The sequence below is a fragment of the Ptychodera flava genome, chromosome 3 (genome assembly GCF_041260155.1).
Source record: "Ptychodera flava strain L36383 chromosome 3, AS_Pfla_20210202, whole genome shotgun sequence".
NCBI classification, from domain to species: Eukaryota; Metazoa; Hemichordata; class Enteropneusta; family Ptychoderidae; genus Ptychodera; species Ptychodera flava.
The window spans coordinates 28,130,265-28,145,411 of NC_091930.1; the positions used below are offsets into that span (position 1 = coordinate 28,130,265).

At 37.3% G+C, this 15,147-nt stretch overlaps 1 protein-coding gene across 1 annotated transcript; it reads right to left on the reverse strand.

Moving 5' to 3' along the window:
• Positions 1-3,035: 3,035 nt before the first annotated feature.
• LOC139126052 (tyrosine kinase receptor Cad96Ca-like) lies at positions 3,036-10,127 on the reverse strand. Its single transcript, XM_070692115.1, has 9 exons — positions 9,952-10,127; positions 9,585-9,800; positions 8,969-9,079; positions 8,369-8,553; positions 7,875-8,000; positions 6,578-6,689; positions 5,039-5,134; positions 4,619-4,718; positions 3,036-4,145 (listed from the first exon to the last, which is right to left on the reverse strand). The coding sequence occupies exons 3-8, from the start codon at positions 9,027-9,029 to the stop codon at positions 4,702-4,704; spliced, it is 597 nt and encodes a 198-aa protein (XP_070548216.1). The 5' UTR covers positions 9,030-9,079; positions 9,585-9,800; positions 9,952-10,127; the 3' UTR covers positions 3,036-4,145; positions 4,619-4,701.
• Positions 10,128-15,147: the final 5,020 nt, after the last annotated feature.

Here is a 15,147-nt window from a genome sequence, read left to right on the forward strand (position 1 = left end):
TACTCTCATCATCTGAGTTAATCTGAAGTTCGTTCTTTAAACATTGAATGTAATATTGATTGCACACAAAAATGATGTTGTTTGATGCTTTGTCTGCAGGCACAACAACATATTTATCGTGTAAAGCGTCTAGATATTCCCGTACAGAAGGGTCATCGAAGGCGGATGTAGTGTTGATGACAGTGTGTAAAGAACGAAGACGTAAAATGCGATTTTTTACCTTATCACGGACTGTGCGAAGCCAGTTCGAAAGACAATGTCCAACGTCTTCGTCTTCAAGGGCAGCCCACTTCTTAGCATAAGCCTCAGCAGCATCCATAATTTACGTAAAGTTAAAGTTCCAGTTTACTTTGGGTGGCTCTCGATATTTTGGGCCAAACTAGTACAGCTGCCGAAGCTTAGGATGTGCAACTATCTTCATGTCACTGTTATTATATGACCGTGAGGTTTGTAACAAAAGGGAGATGACATACAATCGCAAGTACCATCATGAACATTGTTCCAAGTATCAATTTCTTTCAAGACCCTATTTTATTAAGACAATTTCCTACCTATTGTCTTAGAATAGGTATACTACACTATAGGAGGGTCTTGCAATGTAAAAAGGGTGGTAATTTGTCCATAACGTCCTTGTTGTGTAAGGTATTTCTGATGTTAATCATGTCAATCCCTTTGTTAACAAACCTCAAAAAAATCTCTGCTGACTGTTGATGCTTTCTGTCCGAACAGGTTTGAATAAGCGATATTTGCCTATATTCATAATAATGCTGAATTAACCGGTATTCGGGCAGCAGCGGGTCATATACATTCATAGCTTCAACTGTCAGGAGAAGTCGTCTTAACTTCTGCAAGGAGTATGCAAACAATGCACTTCTCACCTTATGAACGCCCAAAAGTTGATTAAACATGGGTATTAGATCACCGAACTGAGGATTACAAATGTTATTGCTCTGTCGATAGCCATGACTTCCCACACATCGTCTTAAAAAGTTTTTCCCCGGTCTCTCCAATATATGTAAGACCACACAAAGTGCACTCTATGCCATAAATGGTGTTCTTAGATTGGCATGAAAGGGACTCAAATGCCTTTGTTTGGTACGACTTTTTGGACAGATTACTCCGTGTCACAGTGTCAGTGATCAGAATATCACATGTGTTGCAATTCTAGTCAGACACTGTGACACAGAACAATCATATTCCATATTTTCCCTGAGAATGTCATGTAGATTTTGCCTAGGACTCAGTCCAACTGATGAATTGTTTGCCCTATGCAATCCATCGGGGGGGGGGGGCAGTTTTGTTTTTCCGGTCTCGATCCAAACCGGTCTTCCTTATAGTACTTAAATTCATGAGTAGATTATTGATAACAAGGCTACTGATATGCTCGGGGACTAAAATCCACCAACTGACATCAACCTTGGCGTGGCAATAGACATCAAATCGGGTGCAATAATCGTTATCATTCAAGGTAACTGTGAAATTTACCAGGTCCAATGAACATATAAATGATGACAAAGGCTATGGGGTCATCTTGAACCACGAAATAGTGATGGTACCATGTGTCCGGAAAGGGTAAGCTTACCCTGCCAGCTAGCCTCACCCGTCAAGATTGACCCAAAGCGACAAATCCATTGTTATTTGGTGACTTCATCAAATTGCTTTTGTGAGTCAAAATTTGGTAGGCCGTCACTCATGATTTGAGAAACAGACAGATCATATTTTGATACAACATCTCCGTATTTACCGTAGAACTTCTTAAAAGATTTCACTAAGCTACATTCTGAGAATCCTTTTCTCACTAACTTTTGAGTTAATAGGCTGTGTCTAACTGGAAAGTCTTCATATGAATTGCATGCTCTACTGTATCTAAGGAGTTGTGAAATATACACACCATAAGCTGGGGATGATGGTATTATTTAAAGATGTAATGGTAAAAATCATTCTAGACGGAATTGCTGTCATTTGTTTAAAGTCATGACAAAAACACTGATCCTTGATTCAGTAACATGATAACCTCTGACCTCCATCCCAGTCAACGGATATCGTCTCAGGCAGAAGTATATTCATCCACATCCTTTGATGCATTGGATGAACATTGGGCGGGCTGTTGTGACAATCAGAGCGTTGGTTCCCTCCCGACCACCAAGTGTCTGACTCGGAGTGTAAAATCACTGACATTTTGAAGCAAGCCCCCAACAATGTTGAGCCAGAGGATTCAGGTCTAGTCTTTGTCAACATGCAAACATATCTGCCAAACCAACCTTAGTATAAATGTTGTAGTGATTGCTATCGTTGGCCCAGCAAACTTTGCTTACCGTACCTACGGTTTGATGGGGCCTCAGCCATGACCCTAATTTAGGGACACGCGCTCCGCGAAGCATTGGACAAAACAAACTACAGTGTGCTAGACCGCAGTGTAAATATAATCCAAGTAAATGTACATGATAACTCATATATATATATATATATATATATATATATATATATATATATATATATATATATATATATATATATATATTATATATATATAAGATTCAGTACAACTTCAATGTAACACTTCAAATAGGGAGATTATATGTAGTTGTTAGAAAGAAAACTAGTCAGTTGACTCATTTTGACCACGATCTGCATACAAGTCAGTTGGTTTTCTCTCTTTGCTTTGAATTTGGAAAATGATCAATTTACAGAGAGGAACAGCCCTTCAATAGAATGAAATCGTAAGTACAAGCTTGATACAAAACAGGAAGGATACGCTCCCTGTTGGAATAATGTTCAAATAATATCACAATTTCAAGTGAATTATTATCACTTTGAACGATTCCTTCCAAGCTATGATCAAGGAAGGCATTGCTTATAGGCAAAATGATTTAACTGTGATGCCGAATAATTACTTGACAGAATAAGGATGTATGACATGACGAACTTTTATAATGTTCAAATGACAAGCGAGCACTTTTGAATATTACTCGAAAAGGGCTGGCTGTAACTCGTAAAAATGTGTCTACACAGAAAGTCAACAAGCATTGACAAGTAAGGCTATAACTTATCCATCAATATCGCTTTATTTCTTAAGCTAAAAACTTGTTGCTGTTATACATTTTAGTAAACAATACTATTAAATCTTTCAATAGAAAATTTGCTAAAATAAAAAAGGTTAATAAAACATTCTAGCTCGTAAATGAAAGAGATTTACGTAGTACATTTCATTCTTTTGAATCACATCCAGGGAAGGTCATTTATGAGTTCTAATTAAATTGGTCGTTAAACATATGAAAAATAAGAAGAAATATTTCTTCCAAAATATTTCCCAGCAAATAGTATATTAGTGTTCCGTGTATAACGTAAAAATGCCTACCAGCATGTAAAAATACATTGTATTATCATAAATTTAATAATGTGAAAGCAAGTATTTCAGTCGTTCACTCATGCGAATGTATTCAATTTTGTCTGCTACATTTTCTACAAGAATTGAATCAAACACTCCGAAAAGGGACATTGTTACATATACACAATAACCCTTTTATAGGGTATGTATAAATTCATTATTCTTTGTAAAATTAGTACATCCTTTTCAAAAAATCGATGACGTTGAAACTTCACAATAGTTACCAATGAACATAAAATACTGAAATACGAAAGGTAAATACATAAATTTGTTTGTGCATTTTCTTACATTAAAGTGTGTAAAGTTGTCCTGCTCTGGCAATGATTTAGAACACACTGTTTCAACACACATTGCTGTGAAGCCTATCTCTAATAAATCTACTCTCTCACAACGCAATAATGGCACGGTAACAAACATGTTGTGTTGATATCGCTAGTTGCGAGGACAATTATATACGGTTTGTTTATGGGATGGGTATAAAAAGGACGCTCATTGGCACTTACGTGTAAACATGTGTGGTTAAAGTTCAAACCAGTTAACACTTAACATTTTTTACCGGAGGATCGAAAAAAATTATAGCAAATCTACCATTTTTTTCAAGGATAACCATTACGCTTTCTCTAGCTGCTGCCGCTTTTGGCGTATCAAAAAACCTGCTTATTATTATATTGATTTGCATTAATCAACAACTTTCTCCGTCCTCGTTTTGAAGTTTTTTAGAGTCGATTGGGTTTATGGCTTGAACATCGATGTAAATCTAAGAGAAGAAAAATTAAAAATGTAGCATTAGTCATACAACGGAGAGAAGGAGAGGCGAGTAAAGTTTCATAAGGTACGTCAGCAAAATAGTCGCAATCATGTCATCCATAATCAAATAAAACTGGGTCAAAATTCGAAATACAATAGTTGTAAACATAGACACTAAACAGCACACAACATACAGTAAATCACCGGTATACACACTAAAGTCAAATTTATGAAAGAAAGATATATGTACCTCTGGCCAAAAGATCAAGAAGTAATGTCAGGTGTTTTGAAAATAGACATAAAGCACAACATTAAGATTCACAAAGTCAGTCTTTCAATTACATAATGAAACAACAACCGTAAAAAAACAATTGAATACTTGAGTACATGCATTTTATGAAATGAACGCGATGAGCATGGTTGACAAGACAAAGCTTATGTTTGAATGACACCATATTCAGCAAATGCCAGATTGGCAATCACCTTTTCATCTTTGACGAGTTTAAAAAGCATTGTTTTCAGTTCTGAAAATCCTGGTCTGCTTTGGGGGTCAGCGCTCCAGCAACTCAACATGGTAGCGTACCTGAAATGCGCGAATTTTTAAGTTTTGTAAGGGACAGCGTCGTCAAAATAACGGACGTAAGCGCGCATGTGTCAATACAACGCGTGCAATAATCTATATAACCATACCGGTTGAGTTGTGTCATAATTTTGTGCAATGGTAAATCGGTCGAGTATATATGTCTGGTGCGTCATATATTTCCATGGACAGAGAAGATGGGTAAAAGTACATAATATCATCACTTTACTCTAAATACTTATTTTGTTGCGACGTTTATCAGATAGAGGTACAATGCCAAAGGCTAATGATGGAATATCACACAAACATATAGGATAACTTACAGGTCCTTGTCGCAATGCGGGGGTTTGGCATTCGATAACCTTTTTGTAGTGAAGATGTCACTTCCCACTCACACATATCGGGGTATGGATTGTTTCCTGAAAAAGGCACATACGGTCACTTGATGAATATACAAAACAACAAAAATAAACAGCACACCCCTGCTTGGAACGGACGATTGGTTGGGTAATTACAGCAGCAATGAAGTTTAAGTGTTTTTTTCTGTTGTGCCGTGCAACAACGCAGCCATTAACGTCCTTTACAGTCAACATAAACAGACAATGTATCAGAGGTGATGAATATTTTAATGAGGCCTACTGGCGATACCATAAACTTCTACTTTTTCATGGACACGGCGGTTATTTTATCATGGTTGTTTAAGGAAAAATATCCGTGTCCTAAGAGAGAAAAAAAATCAGGAAAAGGTTCAATTCCGATGTTATCAATAGCTTCATCAAACACAAAAACTGATGCCAGTGTTTTCTTTCACCAGGAAAACATCTCATGAGGGGATCGGCTAACACAAACCATGTATCTAGACTAATCCCCTGAACGCTTATAATTTCCGCGTTACCGAATAAAGGGCTTATTACTCCCCAGAGAGTAAATAAACTACCGATCAAGTAGAACAAAAGATTACAATGTTTATGAATATGACATCACCCGTGTTATTTGTAGCGAAATCACCGATTGACAGTCAGTTCACACCTCAAGTAAGGTATCTTTTCATATGGAAATGATTTCGAACCTACAGCGTTTGTGCCGGGGAATCTTGGCATTTCTGACGCTAAACACGAATAGGTTATATTGAAAAACACCTAAATTTGAAAATCAGAACGGGTAGGAAAATGTCAGCAACTTCGTAATCCTGGAGGAAAACGAGAGTCATTGTGTTCCTTTCATCTGGACGTTGGTGATAGACGTACATTGATGAAGGTGCCATCGAATGATAAGAATAAAGTGTAAAAGACTAGCAATACGATCGCAGAAATCGTTATTGAGCTGCCCGCTGCGGTGTTTGCTCGGCCACCGCCCGCTCTTTCCGTTAAGCTACCACCTCCGATAACCAGAGAAGTTTGTGTAGATATGCAAATGCATGCGCGGGAAACGTGATACCCCGCCGTTCAGGTTCCACCTATACAGGGGTTATCGTCTTTTTGGTTTTATCTTCAAACTCATCGTTAGTAACTTTTAGCTACAATAAGCATACAAATTAAAATCTTTTGCTTGATTTGTTGGATTAATTGGATAGGTGGTGTGCCTTTGATGACGTTAGCGTTCGGTGTTATTTCTAACAAATCGTCAGTGGCTGCGTTTATTTTGTAGCGTTGCACAACATGGAATCCAATTTGACTTCATTTTTGCTGTATGTAATACTCGTAGTATCTACTGCATTTTATAGTGGACACTATTTCAAAAACAGAAAACAATCTCCTCATAAATAATCACAAAGCAAGTTTGTGGTCTACGAGAAAATATGTAACGATATCGAGCTTTGTGGAATCAGTCAATTGATGGAAAAACATGTAAACTACTCATACCCATAGTGACAATTTCCCAAAGTAAGATACCAAATGACCAGACGTCACTCTTCGTTGTAAAATTAGTTCCATCAATTGTTTCGGGGGCCAACCATCGAATCGGTAATCGACCCTATAAACATAAGACAAGAAAAGTTATGTGATGTTGAAATCATGACAGTTAACATTCTTGCACTAGTGCAAGTATGTTAAGTAAGTTCTTACTTTGGACTGTCGTTTTCTAATAAAATGAAATATGCACGTGCGAGAGCATAAAATATTAAATAGGCATTTGCATTTATGTTGTTCCCGTCAATAGGCAGTCTGAGTATCAATCGCAAATTTATTCATCTATATGAAGAAAAACGTCACCGCCTCGCTTGTTGACAGTGTGCTAGGACTCAAATGATATGCAGGGGCCCAAGGCATCTACGGGCTGGTCCTGTATTGTATTTACTAGTGTTCCTTGGAACCTATGCGTTATAGGGTTTTGCCCTATTGTACTTTCTAGAATACTTCCTCCACATCTTCTTCTTCCATACGTTTTATCGTCCTATAACTCAAATATCATCAAAAACGTAAACTTCTCAAACCTGCAGGGCTAATTTGACCTACTTAATGCCACTGCACAAAACCCTTTAAATTTCATATTGTCACGTGACCGCCAAACTTGTGTTTTGTGACACTTTTATTTCTTCTTCGAAACACCTGGTGGCAGATTGTAATGAATATTTTTATGTAGCATGTACCCTCTCAACACTTTAAAATATGCAATAACATCTGTGGCGGTAACGTTATTATTGCCAATGTATTGAAGTTTTCAAAAACTGGCTAAAGAGCATTTAATTTACAATCAGAATTATGTTTACAATCAGTATTCTTTGTTGCCTATATAGCGACGTAGCTACATGAAAATATTCAAGGTCACAGGCCCTGTCAATTTCGAGATGATTTTTAAAGTTTTTTTTTCATAATTTTCTATGACCTTTGACCTACCCTATACCTTTGAAGTTAATGTATGTCAAACAAGACTATGTAAGAGTCCGAAAGCGCTCGTGTCTATTAACTAATAACCAGTATGAGACTGAATTGCAGGGATTGACCCCTGATCTGTGATCCGTACATCAATCATTGTGCCTCGCCTAGGGTCTGATTTAAAGTTAGCACGTAAAGCTGTGGCAGCAATGTTTTCTGCCGCTATATAATATTTTAAGGATGACCCTTGAACTCACTGATGAAATTTGTCTGCATTGTCTGCTTAATACACAAAGATCGCGAAGGCCCTGGCTTTGCTACTTGCAGCTGTACTTTAAATTACCTTTATTTTGTTCCTATATTGACGTTCATCAACAACGCCACTAGCTAGTCCAAAACCTGCGATTTTACAGACGCCTAGTTCGTTCACCAGAATATTGCGAGTTGCTAGATCTCGGTGTACTATGCACTGCAAGAATAAATAACAAATAATTAAGCAGAGATATAAAAAATATTTAAATAATATATATATATATATATATATATATATATATATATATATATATATATATATATATATATATATATATATATATATATAAATAATAGATAGATAGATAGATAGATAGATAGATAGATAGATAGATAGATAGATAGATAGATAGATAGATAGATAGATAGATAGATAGATAGATAGATAGATAGATAGATATAAGTTCACCCTTCTTGTGGTTTTCTTTATATCTTATATCAGTGTAATTCGACTTGCAAAAAAGTGTACATTTTATGATAAAAGAGAGAGTATTTCGCTTTGCAAAAAGAAACATTGCTAATTACCTTTGATGAAATAAAGTCCATTCCAATAGCAATTTGGTGAGAATATTTTAAGAGATCAGTGTTTGTAAGTGTCAAATTGCTACATTTTACATCTGTGTTGGTGGCACCCTTCCTACCTCTGACCTGGCATAGATAGGTTTGTAGGTTTCCCCGTTCCATGTATTCTAAAATGATGAAGTATGGTTCTGAAATGAAGGTAATGGTGTAAAAGTAGGTTGAATATTGAATTCGAGATAAAAGCAAAATGTCATAAAAAGTGCTACTTGTAATTGCACCCACATTGCTATGAAGCTTGATAAAACAACTATCTTAGCTGTGAGCTACTAAAATAACTGGAGAGAAAATAAGCAATCAAACACGAAACAAAGTGATAATCATTTCATCAAACTAAATTAAAAGATATTTGGCAAAAGTGTAAGGTTTAAAAGACTATCTTACCAAATTCATAAATATATTGTATAACATATGTACATAAAAAGTAAATGCTTAAAAGAACAACACATGCTTGCATAACTAACTAATTGACTACTAGCTAGATAGAAAAATCAATCAAACAATCAATCAATAAATATGTTAAAGCTGAGGCTGATCAATTCTTACCTACTGCTCTACGTAAACCAAGCATTGACACAACATGTTCATTGTTGCCGATTGACTTCATCAAATCTATTTCCCGTAGAAAACTTTCTTTATCTTTCGCAACAGCATCTTCTAATGAAAAAAATTACAACAACCAAAAAAAAAAAGACATAACACAAATTGGCATACATAGGATTAAATCCCTAAGCCTGAATTCATTAACTGGAATTTCCACGTAATTTCCTTTTTGCATGCCTTTCCATTTATTTAGGGCTATGAACAATGTACTTCCAAACCTGTCAGTACATAATGCAAACGGCCCACTAGCTCCCCGGGTGTTCACAGTCAAACCAATGCACTGTTTTGCGCATGGATATTATACATCTAGCGTTAAGCTTCTACCTGGACGTCAAAGTGCTTAACCGGACGGGTAAATTAAGGAAACCGGTCTTTCACGTCATTCACATGGTCCACTAACTCCTGAGATATTCATAGTCAAATCAATGCACTATTTTACACTCGCATCAAGGTATGTAATATTGGGCAATATTGTTCTTCGGCCAGAAGACTTTACATTGCAATATCAACCGGTTAAAGATACTTGTATTTGTTATTTAACTCTCTCACTTAATTATACCTTTTATGTTTTGATCGCAACAATGGTGGTTCCATCTTTACCAGCGATGTTCCAAGCTTCCGCTCTGACAACCTTACCGAAAGCACCTTTATGAAGTTCCTCTCGCAGGGTGAGAAATTCTCGCGAGATTTCAAGATGTTGTAACTTGCCTATTTCTAGATAAACTGGTTTACTCATTAAGTGTGGTTTCAGTGATGCATACTTTTGTTCAATGTCCTGAGTAAGGCAAAGAAAGTCATTACTGTAACGAGTTACGAGTGAATACGTACAATTTGAAATAACATAGCTGATTATTTCAAATAATTTTCAAAGTGCATTCTACATTAATAATATCATTAAATATTGAAAACATATTTCGGTTATATACCGTCGCGTAAGAATGATTTCCTGGCAATTATTCATATATTTGATCGACATCAGTTTCTTTAATGTCAATTCATTGATTCTCTGTTTGATAACACTGATCCGTTATATTGCCTCTTGCTGTATCTCTTTCTCCCTCCGCTGTTGAGATATTCGCCGTCGGATACAGATACGTCATCTCTTTAAAAAAATAAGTACTCTGCATTAGCATAGCTTTAGCATAGTTTGACCAACGTAAAAATGGCGCGATGTTAATTGAGATTCACAGAAAATACCGTTTATTACCTGTATACGATTCCGTGTAGGGTTCAATAGCAGATCCATCAGTTCCAGTGCTAACAGTGAATATTTTGGTCCAAGTAGGGTAGGCCATCGTTGTCGAAAGGAAATAAAAAAAAACACAATGGGATAAAAACTAAATGGAATAATTAAGCGATAATGCACCCGACGTATAATGGATGAAAGCAAACTTTGCATTACATGAATTACGAGGCAAGCCGAGTGCATCATGACTTTTAAAGTTTGCTTGAGTACATTATTGGACGGGTGAGTGAATGTTACTTGATTACTTGTATTATTGTATAGTTTGGCAATGTCAGTGGACATTTTTACAATGTTTGGCACAATACAGGATAATCGGATAAAATATCAATAATCACCTGGGAGTATAAAGTCGCGAAATCAACTGGTATTGATAGAGGTGTTATATAATTGCCTATAGTCAAAGCATCACTGACAAACTGTTGTAAACTAGGCACTAAAAACGATAAACATAAGATTTTAACATACGTTTTTTCTTTGCCCCTAGTACCATTGTCAAATCATTTATTCCGGTAAAACGTATCCTTGCTGCCATCATACTTGGTCGACGTTGTAACTTTTGGCGATAGAAATACCAGATGTATTAGAACGCGTGCTGAGGTTGACGGTCATTGTTTCTACCTTTTTGACTATCGGTATTTGTTTAAGGTTTACTATGTACGGCTACTTTTTAGCGTTTCTGCAGGTAATCTTGTATATTTAAATTCAGGGAAACGTGTCGGACTACAGACTACGCCATGGGGCGTTGTGTACAGACCTCTGTGAGTGACCAACATTAGTCAGTCTCTTCACTTAATTATTGTGGCAACATTTAAATTTATCTTTGATGAAAGTTCTCTATCACAAACCACCTAGCGGTCTTCTTTCGTTGATTGGAGTTTTTTAGGATTGCCTGCCACTTTGATTCCCAGTATGTACTAAGATTAGCTGAGGCCGATTTTGACCGATATTTTTTCTTTCTTTCGAAGACATGAACATTTTACCCTTGAGAACCGTTCTATCACTTTCAATGACTAACTGTTACTTGAGTATTTATTGCATAGATTATAGAAGAATAACGTATACCTTGAGTTTGAATAAACTGAAAGAAGGAAAGAAAGCAAGAAGGAAAAGAAAAAAAAATAATGCAATTATTTCGTTAAATACAAGCAAAAAAAACATAACTCGTTATATATTACCTTTCCGGTGATTTTTTTCCAGAACTAATGTGACTTGTAGGCCTATCCTAGTCATTGAAAAGTCTTCATTGATTGCTCTCGTGCGGGATTGTTAAGAACTATCGTGCCTTATAGAACATCACTTTTTCCACAGGAAATACAAATGTCATATGTCCTTTTTTAGTTCATTTTACATTCGATAAGTGTTTGAACGTGACTGCAAAAATACGAAAGTGTAAATCTAAATAACGTGTCGATTAGGTGGCCATTCGAGATAAGAGGCAATCTTTCTTTGTCTGGCGTCTTAAGAGTTAAATTCCTTCCATTGAATAAAGGTTTTGTAGTATGTATACCGTGTTTGACCTAACTGGCCAAAACACAGACATTTGAGTTTATTCGATTTTATATTGCCTAATAAAAACTCTTACTGAACCATTAAAAGCACATTTAATAACTTAACAATTCTTACGTCTGTTTAGGTAAAATATTTAGAATATTTACAATTATATTTATAAAGCGAATGCAACGGCACGATCGAAACAGTAGTTATCATTCTTAGAGATGCTGTGGCTTTTAAAATATTACAAGTTTACGGCCTTGGCGAGCCCGAAAGTTTCAGATCGATGACACACACAGTGTACGCTTGTAGTGGGCACTGCGCGTCACCGGTCTCCGCCGGTGGCCATCTCAGTCGTCAATGTTTTCTTCATACGGACTTTGATATTTGCTGTGACACATATATCCCCCGTAGGTACTTCCCAATTTTGTTACTTGACGGGAACTCTGTTCTGTTGTGAGTGTTGTCCGAGTCAACTTTCGAAATGCATCGGATTCTACAGCGCTGCACTGCAGAGTTTACGCTACAGGTCGACAGCTTAGGTTTGATTCCGATCGAGAAACAACGGAATAATTTGTGTGATGAAGGAAATTTATCGTTATTCGTCGATATTTGTGCCTTCTATGTCGCTTTCCCGAAGTTTATACGGTATTCATTCATTAAGTTAAACTTTCGTTGAGGTGTATCTTTCGCGTTTATCGCCAACCGGGATCGCCAGGTACGACGTCGCTTGGCGATCGCCAGGTATTGTACGACGCGACGACGTCCACATTGAGCCTTGCGACTGGAGCCGTGGCGTTACTGAGCCAAACGATCGACGGTATCCTCATTCGATTCTTTGGAATAGCTAAAGCTTTAGCGACTCGAAATTTCGTTGGGCATGCCTTCTATGTTTCCGTATCTGGATTTATCGGGTCACCTTTTTGTCAAAATGCCATGAGAGCACGGTATCGATCACGACAAATCGGTCAGTGTCGCGACGTGCACGTACGAACGGTACCATTGCAGGAAAAAAGTTCCGCTTGATGACGTACAACAGCGGTAATATGGATTTCTAATCCGTGCTGGTGTACGTCACACAGGTGGAGATACGGGCCAGTTCATGTGATAAGAGTGTTAATTTAATAACGGGAGATTGGGTGTTAGAGGGACAGTTACTGTAATGGCACCTACTCATAGATAACTTAGTGCAACATTCACCGGGTATAAATAAAGAATGTGGATGGTTGCTGCTTTGAAAATGTGACATGGCACCTCTTGTTACGTGAAGAATTTAATCAAAGGAACAAGGCAATTCGAACTTGATAACACACTTTACTTGGTAATGCTCTAAGGTAACGTGCGTTGCAACATTGATGTTAAAATGAATGATATACCTTGTATAGTCAATCCACTTATATATATATATATAGTTTTTCTTGCCATTGGCGGTATACCATTGTCTGCTTGATATGTGTATATCCCGTAGTAAGACTCATCTTCAATGGTGATCGTTACTTTACTCGTGATTGTGTCATCTCCATTGTCCTCATTTGGAATGATATTATTGTCAGGGTCATGCCATGTTTTCACTGCTGCCGGAAAGCTGTCAACCGTACACTCAAGTTCAACAATTTCACCGACGTCGGTTAAGACTTTCGTATCGTCTATATAAATTTTTGGTAAATCTGAAAGAACAGATATTTTAGATTTAAACGTTAGATTCATAATTACATCTTGTACTATCATTTCTAATTTGTGATATTCAGGTTTTTTTTTTTTTTCTTTTTTTGTTTTTTGGGGTTTTTTAGAAGTAATAAGATCATTGATAGAACAATACTAGTACCAGTCTAGCCAACGACGATTTGAGAAAAAACAAAACAAAAACATGTACAGGCACTGTGAGAGGAGCACAGATTACATAGCGCTAAAAGACTATAGTGAGAGACTCTGTGATATCCACTTATACGGACGAATAATTGATAATTAATTATTACTTCAATGAATATGTGAATTTAGACGAGACATGTTTTGGGACCGTTGAAACGACAAATGTGTAAAACCCTGTATTGAATGCAGTTCGTCACGAAGCATCCCTCACATCGTCATAGCGTATGGAGGTTGGTTCAAGATCGTACGAGAAAGAGAAAGGAGATATAGTGTCCCTTAAATAGTGTCCAATATAAGTTGTCCGATAGTGAGTTCACATACTGTTCGGGTCTTTATCCTACATCGTACAATGGCTGCTGCTGTACCTGTGGAACGTCGATGACTTTTACTAGGGTCAGGCAGAATTGTGTCAGTGTCATTGTTGCTGCTTTGTACAATACAGAAGTGTGTGCCTTCACTTTGAGGGGAATAAGTTTCATTATAGGACGATTAGTGAGTCCGGTCGTTGTCTTGATTTCTGCATATCGTATCATGCCATCTTTTCCACGGTTTAATTTCTTCACATTGGCCTATGGCCCATGCATTCGTCGTCCAGTGTCACTGTGTGCTAGAACAATGTCCCCAACCTTGATTTCGTTGTCGGTAGTTCCGCTTATTTTGTGATGTTCACGAAAAGCGTATAAATATTCTGAAATTCATCGACGCCAGAATTATTCTTGTAATTGAGCAATGCGTACGTACCGTTTGTTCAAGTTACTGCGATATCCATAGGTTGGGTCCGAAAGTTTGTCGTCGACGTAGTATTGTGGGTGTGGCACGTCTGTAAGTGGCCGTGAGATGGTGATATTGGTACCGTGTCTTCAGAATCCGTGTACAAGTACGTGAGAGGTCGGTCATTAATATGGTTTCAAACTCTATTCGTCGAATGGCAACAGTTCGAGTTGAACGGCGAGAGTCACGGCACAGTTGAACAAACGTATGTAGACTTTTGTTTCCTTACCATAAGACGATTTAACGAATAGCTCTCCGGCGAAATCCAGTCTAGTAATTGAGAAGGGAAGGCATCGTTTACGCGAAACGATTGCAACGGCATGCCAAGATTCCCTGGCACAAACGCTGTAGGTTCGAAATCATTTCCATATGAAAAGATACCTTACTTGAGGTGTTAACTGACTGTCAATCGGTGATTGCTCTACAAAAATCACGGGTAATGTCATATTCATAAACATTGTGATCTTTTGTTCTACTTGATCGGCAGTTTATTTACTCTCTGGGAAGTCATAAGCCGTTAATTCGGCAATGCGGAATTTGTCCGCTCTCAGGGGATTAGTCTACCTACATGGTTTGTGCCGGCCAATCCCCTCATTGGAGCTTTTATCGGTATTTGATAAGGTTTGTCGCTCGTTTTCCGACCGATAACCGCTGACGAACTCAATGGCGCTGAGATAGAACGGATTAAGGAAATACAAAGACAAGAAATCACCGAAACCGCAAACGGGAAAACAAGAAGGAAGAC